The sequence below is a fragment of the Durio zibethinus genome, chromosome 14 (genome assembly GCF_047325235.1).
Source record: "Durio zibethinus cultivar Kanyao isolate XHJ-2024 chromosome 14, ASM4732523v1, whole genome shotgun sequence".
Classification (NCBI taxonomy): domain Eukaryota; kingdom Viridiplantae; phylum Streptophyta; class Magnoliopsida; order Malvales; family Malvaceae; genus Durio; species Durio zibethinus.
The window spans coordinates 4,271,877-4,283,356 of record NC_143175.1 but is presented as its reverse complement, the minus strand read 5'-3'; the positions used below and the strand labels follow the sequence as shown (position 1 = coordinate 4,283,356).

At 31.0% G+C, this 11,480-nt stretch overlaps 2 protein-coding genes across 3 annotated transcripts; both read left to right on the top strand.

The window, feature by feature from the left end:
- Positions 1-2,836: 2,836 nt before the first annotated feature.
- Positions 2,837-5,944, top strand: LOC111294708 (putative disease resistance protein RGA1). 2 transcript variants are annotated; one of them, XM_022888103.2, is made up of 2 exons: positions 2,837-5,667; positions 5,769-5,944. In XM_022888103.2, exon 1 carries the CDS (start codon positions 3,035-3,037, stop codon positions 5,645-5,647), a length of 2,613 nt encoding a protein of 870 aa, XP_022743838.2. In that variant the 5' UTR covers positions 2,837-3,034; the 3' UTR covers positions 5,648-5,667; positions 5,769-5,944. The 2 variants fall into 2 exon arrangements, with proteins under 2 accessions (XP_022743838.2, XP_089599357.1); XM_089743231.1 differs by having other exon boundaries at positions 2,855-5,667; positions 5,752-5,944.
- A 1,107-nt stretch (positions 5,945-7,051) lies between these two features.
- LOC149514973 (uncharacterized) lies at positions 7,052-11,215 on the top strand. The gene is made up of 8 exons (XM_089743229.1): positions 7,052-7,326; positions 8,045-8,169; positions 8,266-8,357; positions 8,985-9,190; positions 9,836-9,989; positions 10,126-10,189; positions 10,851-10,910; positions 10,982-11,215. The coding sequence occupies exons 1-8, from the start codon at positions 7,277-7,279 to the stop codon at positions 11,053-11,055; spliced, it is 825 nt and encodes a 274-aa protein (XP_089599355.1). The 5' UTR covers positions 7,052-7,276; the 3' UTR covers positions 11,056-11,215.
- Positions 11,216-11,480: the final 265 nt, after the last annotated feature.

The following is an 11,480-nucleotide window of genomic DNA, read 5'->3' as shown; positions in this document are numbered from 1 at the left end:
TTTTTAAATTTGTAGTTAATTTATATTATAATTTTTTATATTTTTGAATTAATGTTCGTAATATGTTCAAAAATATTTTTTATTTTTTATTTTTTAATATTTTATATATAATATTATCTATTTATTTTTTTATTATGATTTTAATAAATTATTTTTATTTTTTAATTCAAATGTTTTATACATAATTTATATTATAAAAATTGGTTTACTTAATAAATAAATATATTTATTAATTTAATAATTAAATCATATTTTATTATAAAATAAACAAAAATATTATTATATTTTATAAATTATTATTTTTATCAATATTAAAATTGTTAATTTAGTGTAACTATTATAATATGCATAGTTATTTTCATACTTTTAAATAAGATAATCTTTAATTTTTAGTGATATCAAATACAATTATATTTAATTCATATAAATTAATGATTATTAATCAAATAAAGTGATACTAAATCATGAATAATATCACGTTGTTAATAAAATCATTTCGGTGATTACATTATTATGGTGATCCTAAAAATGATACTAATTACCATATTGGGTTAATGTATTTTTTTTACCAAACTTCGACAAGTAAAAGAGTATTTTTCACATTAACATGTTGTTTGATATAGGGTAATTACCCTAAATCATGGTGATTAGATTATTGTATTTAATAAACATTTTGGTAGTATTTGATATAAGGTGATTGCTAAAAAAATTATAATGATCTATGCATATTGATTAGATTACTATATTTAGTAATCACTTAGTGATTTTATGTGGCAATGATCTTAAATTACTGAAATTGATTAGATCACTACCTTGAAGGGTGATATAAGGTAGAAAACTTTTATAACCGAAATGAAGTTGTATGTAAAATTAATAATAATTAATATTACTCATTTAATATGTGAATTAAAAACTCATTTCTTCTTAAAATTAATTGTTATTATTTTATATTATAATTTTAATATTTTCAAACTAATATTTATTGTAACAAGTTCAAAAATATTTTGTGTGATTTTTTAGTTTTTTAAAATTTATTTATAATATAATCTTTGTATTTTAATGTATTTTTAAATTTTATTTATAATATAATCTTTGTATTTTAATATATTTTTAAAATTTATTATTTTTTCTAATTCAAATATTTTTTACATAATTTATACTATAAAAACTAGTTTACTATCAATAAATATATTTTTAATTTAATAATTTAATAATATTTATTATGAAGTAACTAAAATATTATTAATATTTTGTATACAAATTATTATCTTTAAATAACATTAAAATCATTAACTTATGTAACTATTATAACGTATATGATTATTTTAGTGTTTTCAAACAGAACAATGTTTGATTATTAGTAATACTAAATACAACGATCTTTAATCATTAAGAATTAATGGTTTTTAACGAAATAAAGTGATTATAGATCACAAATGATAAGATCACTTTGGTAATAACTTCACATTGGTGATTAAATTATCATAGTGATTTTGAAAATGATACAAACACTACCTTGGTGATTTTATATGGTTATGATTTTGAAGCACCGAAAAGTGATTAGATCACTGCCTTTTAGGGTAATTTAATTATCATTCAAAATGGTAAAAAACTTTTATCACTAAGGTAAAATGATATGTAAAATTAACAAATAGTTAATATCAATGTGAATTAAAATTTTGCTTCCTCTCAAAATTATAGTTATTTTATCTTATAAATTATTATATTTTCAAACTAATATTCATTCCAATAAATTTAAAAATAATTTGTATAATTTGTTAAAACTTTTTAATATTTTATATATATAAACTTTTTAATTTTTCTTTAGATATGATTTTAATAAATTAATTTTATTTTTTAATTTGAATATTTTTACTTAATTTATATTATAAAAATTAGTTTATCTGTAAATAAATATATTTGTTAATTTAATAATTAATTACTCTATTTTATAATATAGTAAAAAAATTAATATTTTTTAAATTATTATCTTTAAAAAATATTAAAATCATTAACTTGCATAAATATTACAATATGAATGATTATTTTTTTACTTTCGGATAAAATAATATTTAAATTTTAATAGTACTAAACACAATAATTTTTAATTTATAAGAACTACTTTTTCTTGTACATGTTTATATTTTTGTCAAATTTATACTTTTTAAATTGAATGAAACAATACATCAAATTGCTATGTGAAGATGATATATGCATGTATTAATATTAGCAAACTGATCTGCTTGTAAGATTGAAAGCAGAAATCTATTTAAACACCAAATTGTTGAGTTTAATATCATGATAATCAAATGATAACAATTTAACTAATCAAATTAGGTAAAAAGAAAAAATAAAAATATACTTATCCTTTAAAAATAAAAAAAAAAGTCCAATTTTTCATAAAAACAAAACTACCCCGTTTTATTACAAAACATTCTCTAGTCTTAGAAATACAAATTTCTTTTTATTCAAAATTTCCATTAGTCCTTAATAGTATTCAAAACGCTAAAAATATTGTCCAGACTCCTGACTAATGATTAATGATGTTGTTCCAAAGAAATTTACCCATTAATTATATTAAATTCTCTTATCAATTAATTATTTTACAACCGTAGAAATTATGTTATTTTTTATAATGTGTCAAGTTGTATTAGTATTTAATTTAACTTCACTTTGACCTTTACGTTTGAAAGCACCCACACAACCAACTGCTGCTGTAACCCTAAACCCAAACGAAAATCATTCATTCACAAATCACAAATAAGTTTTACCCCTTTTTTTCAAAACTTTTGTTATGAAAACTTTTAAAAAAATAACTTGGATGCCATTTCCAGCTGTCCTCCACTATTGACCAAACTCTTTTTTCCAAGTCAACTTCGAATTTAACTCGCAGCGGCTTCTTCGTCTCTTACAGGATATTGAGTAGAAAATCTATTGATTCCATCTGCTTCACTTTCTTTCTTTAATTCCTTTTTAGCTTCTTGTTTAATTCCATCAATAAAACTTGGCACAAAACACTTTCCCCCCACTACTCATGGCTGAATCCTTCGCCTTTAACATTGCTGAAAACCTCCTTTCCAAACTAACCAATATTGCCTATCAAGAAATTCGCTTCGCTTGGGCTGTTCAGAGTGACCTTAGGGAGCTTGAGACAACTTTAACTGCTATCAAAGCTGTTCTTTTAGATGCTGAAGAAAAACTGGCTCATGACAATCAGCTGCGGGTTTGGCTACAAGAGTTGAAGAATGCCTGTTATGATGCGGAAGATGTATTAGATGAATTTGAAATCGAAGCGTTGCGGAAGCAAGTTCTTAAACAGAGAGGCATTGGAAAGAAGGTAAGCAATTTCTTTTCAAGCTCAAACCCAATTGCTTTTCGATTTAGGATGGCCCATAAGATTAAAAAAGTTACTGAGAGGTTTGCTAAGATTGCTGCTTTGAAAAATAACTTTCATCTCACTGAAAGGCATGATGGCACTAGCCATGTCGTACGCTTGGACAGAGAGACCCACTCCTTTGTTCAACTAGCAGATATCATTGGCAGAGATGGAGACAAACAAAAAATCATAACAACTTTAATGCGAGATCCAACGGATGGGGAAGACATATCTATCCTTCCTATAGTTGGAATTGGAGGTCTTGGAAAGACTGCCCTTGCAAAGTTGGTGTTCAATGATGAATGTGTGGCTAGTCATTTTGAGTTGAAAATGTGGGTGTGTGTTTCAGATGATTTTGATTTGAAACGCTTAATGATAAAAATGATTAAAGATGCAAAAGGGGTGGATTGTAGTAACATGGATTTAAACCAGTTACAGAAGGCCTTCCGAGATTGTTTGGATGGGAAAAAGTATTTACTCATTTTAGACGATGTATGGAACGAGAATCCTATGGAGTGGAATGAATTGAAACAGCTGTTAGTGGAAGGAGGTAGCGGAAGCAAAATCGTAGTCACCACTCGTAATAACCAAATTGCTGAGATGATGGGCACAATCCCAGCACACAATTTGCAAGGTCTTGATGAGAAGGAAGCTTTGTCAGTGTTTCTCCAATTTGCTTTCAAGAAAGGGGAAGTGAATCTATCTCCAAACCTAGTGAAAATTGGGGAAGAGATAGTCAAAAAATGCAATGGAGTTCCTTTGGTTTTGAAGACACTTGGGAGCCTGCTTCTCTTAAAAACTTCAGAGCATGATTGGAAACTTGTGAGAGACAGTGAGATGTGGAAATTCGTGGAAAAGGAAAAGAACATTTTTCCTGTTTTGAAATTGAGTTATGATGAATTGCCTCCACATCTTAAACAATGTTTTGCATTGCTTTCAGTCTTTCCAAAGGATTATGAATTTTCTAATTGGGAGGTGGTCCAATTTTGGATGGCTCATGGTTTGCTTCAACCCTCCAATGAAAACGAAGACCCAGAAGATATTGGTAGGCGTTACTTGAACGATCTATCATCAAGATCTTTTTTTCAAGATTTTGTTAAAGAATTGTATTTTAATTTTTTTAAAATGCATGATCTTCTACATGATCTTGCAATAGCAGTGACAAAGAATGAGTGCTGCACGGTAAACTCTTTGAAGCAAAATATTCCCCAAGGGGTTCGACATTTGTGCATTGACAACTTGGATTTTCTTGAAGAAAACCGTTTTGAGTTGCTTGGTATTGATAAGTTATGTCATGTGCGCACATTTTGCTTCAAAAATATGAAAGAGGGCCCTAGCAGTGAATCCTTTATTAAGAAATGCCTTTCAAGGTTCCATAATTTGCGCGTACTAAATCTAGAAGAGTCTAGTTTTGAGGTATTGCCAAGAAATATTGGTAGTTTGAAGCATTTAAGGTGTCTTGACCTACGCGGCAATTCCAACATCAAGAAACTTCCGAATTTCCTATGTAAGTTACAGAGTTTGGAAACTCTGATTATCACTAGTGAAGGAATTGAAGAGTTGCCCCAAGATATGAGATACATGGTCAGTCTCAGAGTGTTATGGATAAGTACAAGACAGAGGGTTCTATCTGAGAATGGCTTTGAGCACTTGCAGTCTCTTCGGTTTTTGACAATTACAGAATGTGAAAATTTAGAATATTTGTTTGAAGGGATTCAGAACCTCACATCCCTTCATACCTTGGCGATTGATGAATGCAAAAACTTGATCTCACTGCCGCATGGTTTGAAATCTTCAACCGCATTAAAACATTTGATAATTTGGGACTGTGAAAAGCTTGATCTTAATACGACATTGGGATTGGAAGGGAGAGAAAAAGAAGATGATGATAACCAAGATTACCTTGTTGGTAGTGGGTTACGCCTTCAAACGTTGATCATTAGGGGGTTACCAAAGTTGGAGGCACTACCCCAATGGCTTCTTTTAAGATCTGCTGACACCTTGCAAGCCTTGAGACTTGTGGGATGTAAGAATCTCACAACATTACCAGAGAGGCAAGATCTCACATCACTTGAATTTTTAAAAATTGAAGATTGCCCAAAGTTATCATCGCTGCCAGAGCGAATTCCACGCCTCAAAGAATTGGAAATCCTAGGAAGTTCGATTTTGGGAAAAAGATGCAAACCAGAAATGGGGGAGGATTGGGCCAAGATTGCTCATGTCTCTAAAATACAGATTGATGGCAATGAAATCTCATCATCAAAGGAATGATCGATCTGACGATTTGCTAGGTAACAACTAATTTTTGACATGTTTGTAAGTAGAAACAAGTGTTGGTTAATTTAGCATTATTTAGAAATTTTCGTAATTCCTAGTTATTATTGAATGGCAGGGCATTGGATTCGACTATCGTGGTGGCTGGACCAAACTATTCTTCATGTACTCCCTACAGTTGAGTCCAGGGTGTTCCTGGCTTGCCACGTGTTGTTCCCTGATTGTTTGTATTGTGATGTAGGCTTGTAACTAGTTGTGATATGACCTTGTTTGTGAGTTATTATTCTTTGTTTTGTCGTTGGTTTGCCTTTGGATTTCAAATTTCAATTCAAGATTTGGCCTGCTCTTCTTTCTTTTGGACTCAATGTCACATTATTATTTAATCTCTCTTATAATAATTAAACCCTAAACATGTTTTTTTGTCAATATTTTATAATTATTTTGATTCATTGATCACAGTTAATTAAAATTAATGAGGTACTTAAATCAGTTGCATTGAACTTGTGGTAAACCAAACTTATCATTCTCTTCTCCATTACTTGATCCTTAGAAATCAATTTTATACCACCTGATATATAATTAATTTGGAAGGAAAATTATTCTATCCAAAAATTATAACTTTTTTAAACTCGACGCATGCTGATGCTTCTTTCTCTCAAGTACTCTAAAAAGGCCTTTTATATTTTGTTACATAAAGCTCCATGCCTCACATTAAAGTAACTTCATAAAATTTAAAACCAGAGACAAGCAAGCAAGGAAGTCATAATCCAATAATTTCAGGGAGGAGAATTTACTTCAAATCTGATCAGACACTGATTTCAAAACAGTTTTTAACATAAAATATTTCCATGTCTGCATGGAGACTAGCACAATGCTGGGGAATTGTTAGAAAAAATGACATCAAAACGTACTAGTGGACTACTAGCAATTAGAATGATTACTGCTCAATTGCCCTCCACAAAGTTTCACTTGAAATAATTAGCAGTAACAATACAATATAATAACCAAATAGTTTAGACATAGAGTTGAAAATAAATGAACATTATGAAATGAAGGTCATTCTTGGAAATAATTGATACCATCAAACTGAACAAAATCTAAAGTCAGTCAGTCAAATGAGAATAGCAAACTTATTACAAAAACTCAAAATTTAATTTAATTTATTTATTTAATTACGATTATTTACCACTTCTTACCTACTACAACGGAAATATGTAACATACTGCTAAAACAGTGGCAAACTATTGAAACAACATTCCCAGTATAAAGAAAAAAAACGTCATTCCCGGTTTGTTTATAAATCCATTGATTTCATTTTCCTGGAAAAAAAAATTACTATGGGAATATTTCAAAAATTCATAACCCATATTAATAACCCAATTCTTTCTAAATTCAAGGCCCATCATCTCTCAGTTCTTCCGCTATCTCTCTCTCTCTCTCTCTCTCTCTCTCTCTCTCTCTCTGTGTGTGTGTGTGCCTCAACTCACCCCATTGAGTCATTGTTCAACCAATGTCAACAAAACTATAAAAAAACGAAGACTTAGTTTGGGTTTCTCTTTCTCCCAAAGTCCGTTTGACTCCATTTTCTCGGAGGGGTGTTTTCACTTTCAGCTAAGAAAAAGAAAAATGAGGAACCTTATTCTCAAACGATTCATCCAAACAACGGCATCGTCATTGTATTGTTCCTCTATTTCCAGATTCACTCTCCCTTTCTTACTCTCATCTCGACGCGTTAGTCTCTTATTTTCGATTTTTTTTTGAGTTTATATTATCATGAAACATTTTTTTTTTTTTTAAATCGTTTGAGCATTGGGGCATTTCATAATTAGCTTAACTTTTATTTCAGTTTGTTTAGATTCTCTAGCTGGAGCTAATTATGCGGCATTTTGTATTGAATTAGAAGTCTAATTTCGTTTATATGAATTAGGGTTTCTGGGTATTTTTAAGCTTTGTTTTGTATTTTATTAGTTATACGGATTTACTTAAGTTTGCGAATGCTAAAAGGGGATTCAAACCATTGCTTAAAAATCGGTAATAATAATTCTAAACATTTTTCATCCATTGGATACTGTAATTGTTAGAAACTTTAAACGTTCGACTTAAAGGTTTTGAGTTTGGATTTCAGGGATAGAGGTTTATGAGTTATGGATTGGGGCTAACTTCCATTGTGTAACCAAATTTCAATGAGCTTTCATATGTACTGGAAAATAATGCTAACATTCAAAATTAGACTTTGATGTGTATGTTTGAATCTGATTAATATCTTGTTTACACAGTAAAAACCATAAAGATGTTAATTGTGTTATACATGTGACAGTATGTGACATACTCCGTAGTTTGTACTTGATGGAAGTTGCACACTTATCATTCTGCTTTTTGCTTCTTTTAATATAGGGAAAGCCCTGAATTTTTTTATGGACTTAATGGGGGTCTGGCTGGAAAAGGTGTAATTGTGAAGGATAACGCTTTCCAAAACTTGAAGTCTTCTGAATTGCAAAAAAAAGGTGCAACCATCGCAGGTAAAACTTTCACCGTATTGAGTGGAATGGTATTTTCTTCCTTTTTTTGTTGTTTAGGTGTTTCTGATTTTCTTGTTTCCTGTTTTCCTTTGTCAGAATCCTTGTCCGGGATTCCAGTTCATGTTAGGGGAACCCTTGGGAGAGCTTCAGCAATTTCAAAGGCGCAATATAGTAAACTTTTGAAGCAGGTATGTCTTGTTTTGCAACTTTAATATTTCTGCTCTTATTCTGCCTTTAATCATAGAGATAAGAATGGAAATTCTCTTGTCTTTACTCACTCTTTGGCTCACTCACAAGCGCTCCGTCTCTCACCTCTCTACATGCATAGTTAGTATCTTAGAGAATAAACTTGGTTCCTTCATATTCATAAGTAATATATGATGAATGATAGCATTCGTCTACAAAATGTTCGATGTTTTGCATGCAATGCTGGGCATTATCAATTGTGTCAGTTATGATAAATGTCAAATTCATTTAGGTAGGTTGAAGCTTTAATGTCTGAGAATGCTTGTGGGAGATTTGACAAAAAAGAGAGATGCAGAAGCCAAATCCATAAATTAAAAATATGAAACATTAATAGTGAACCTTTTATGTTGAACAACAAAGGAGTATTGGGGTACTTTTTAAGGAGAAAACCAAAAGGCATAATGTTTTTGATGTTCTTGAAATGTAGAGCATTAGAGATGTGCTAAGATCACATGAATCTATGTTCGCACCATCGTTTCCATTTGAAAGTTGCTTCTTGAATTCCTAGTTGATGATGCAAACAGCATCGTGGATGATAATGCTTGTTTTGCTATTCTTGATTTTATTAGGTGACAACTCACCTATCATCTATCTCAAACATTTTTGTCCATGATGGGGCTATCAGTTCATCACCAAAATCAGATGCTAAAGTTCGTGTGATTAGTGACAGTCCATCTGCCGTATTGACACTTTCTAATGTTCTTTGGGAGACTTCTACTCGCGCTGTTTCCCATGATTCTTGTCCTTTAACAGTTTACGCTGCTACACCAATAAGGTTTGAAATTTAAATGTTTTTGTTGTTTTATTGCCTTTAGTATGTACAACATCGAAAAGAAAGTCTAGAACCTGAACTAAATTATAAAGTTCCCATTTCCTTAATGTCTTGAGTGTTGCTACTATTAGGTTGTTCCTGAGCCTCATGGTGGAAATTATTTAGTTACTTCATTTCTCCTTGTAGTGTTCAGGTCCCTCACCCTGTTTCTAACTCTAGCATGACTGACAGTGTTTAAGATTTAATAAATCATGATATTTCAGCTTCTAAATTTCATTTATACAGTGCGGCCATAGGGGATGTCATCGGGCTTGGAGCTCAAGGAAATAATGGATTCTCCATGTTGTTTGTGTGTTGTAAATCTCAGTAGATTCCTTCTCCCATTTATTATCAATTTACTGTTAGTGCCATGGAAATAATTTATTTGCATGGGTTGAAAAGGTTGAGTGTTTGTAACTTTCTCTATGGTCCACTCCTCATTGTCTGCCTTTGGAGAAAATAACAAAAATATTGTTCCATTTGGTTCCTATGTTATTTATAAATTCTGAAGAATTAGAAAAATATACTCTAATTGGTGTAATTTAACATGTTTTTCCTAAACAAATTGACTTTGCTGTTAAAAGCAGTGGAATTTTCTCTGTCCTGCAGTTCTGGAAGCATCCCTTCTATATCAAAGCTCTCTCCTGGCCAAGCAGCTTATCGCTTTTTGGCTGGCTATCAAAATGGGGAGTTTGTGCCTGCTTATGCTTGGGGTCCTTCCTGTATTAATGCATTGGATCTTGCAAAGACTCTTCACTCCAAGGTTAAAAATGAAAATTTACTAGCTTATGTAATTTTTTTAATTCAAAGCTTATATAAATATGTTAAATTAATCATTGTCATTGTTAACTGCTAATCGATGAGCCGTACTATTATATGTTTCTAAATTGTTTCTATAGTTGAAAGAGAACCAGATACCAACCTTCCTTGTTAATGTCGGTGAAGAAGGAAAGAGTGTTGCAGGTAAGGAATAATCATGATATGTTTCTCAATATCTACCTTGATTTTTTATGTAACAATTCATTGTTGAGGAAGAATCTACTGAATCATGCACCGGGTTCATGTTGATAAAAAGATGATAATTCCTTATTAAATGATCGTAAGGTTCAAAGCTCTAAGTGTTATAACTCTGCATCATCAAATCAAGCATGAACACTGCTGAATGGCATAATTGTCATCTTGGAGTTTGTGAGGTTGACTTCTCTTCTTAAATCTTATCATGGGGAAAGGAAGTGGAGAAGCATATAGAATCTATTGCTTCATCCTGACGAATTGTCAGAAAGGATACTTATCAACTAAGGATTTATCAAAACTATTTTTTATTGCTTAAGGTCTTCACATGTTGCTATTGTGAACCACCTCTAAAAGGCTGGGTTATCAACCATGTGGTTATGCTGGCAGCATTTTGACCATTACTCTAAAATCTTTAGCAAATTATTTATAGAGTTTTTAAAACATAGAAGATCCTTAATGTAAACAAAAGTTTACCGATTCATTGCTGTTCCATGTGCCTTATCAAGTCTCTGGAGGATTTTTTTTTGTTTTTAAAAGCTCGAGCTGGATTGTTTTCCTGCTTTAAGGATTTGTTTATTTATGATATCATTTTTTTCTGTTGATTTTCCAGGCAAAGATATTCTGAAGATGGTTGGATTTGGAAACGTTGCACCATTAGAACTTAAAAGAGGTAGCTATGTAATCCTCTTTCCTTTGCAATTTTTGGATCCGGTTTTACTTACCTAAATGTCATATTTTCAGGTGGAGATCTTAAAGAGAAATATTATGGTTTCTTGTCAGGCAAGTTTCAAGAAATACCTGAAGAATTCTCATGAGCCAAATCCCTTTGTCATTATAGTTGTTTTTGTCCCAACTTGCAATTGTAACCTCTTCAGAAACAAAAAACACTCCGACTTGTCAATGATTTTTGCCTTCTTAAATAGCGTCTGGTGTGAAGTACCAGAGAATGAAATACAGATCCATTTGTATAGTTTTCATGTTTTAGCTCCAAAACTCAAATCCCATTAATAGCCTTGGTTTCATTGAGCCAAAAACTGCAAAAAGTCAATAGCAGCAGCTGCACCTTAATGCATCATTAATTCACAATTATTGTATTACTTTTGAAGTAGCGTTAGCAACGCTATCCAGTAACGAACCTACAGTTTGATTGAACCCTCAAAAATTTAAGTTCAAACCACTTTAATGGAAAGACTAATCCACTTGAACTAAATAATGTAATACATTATTGTTTTTTATGTTA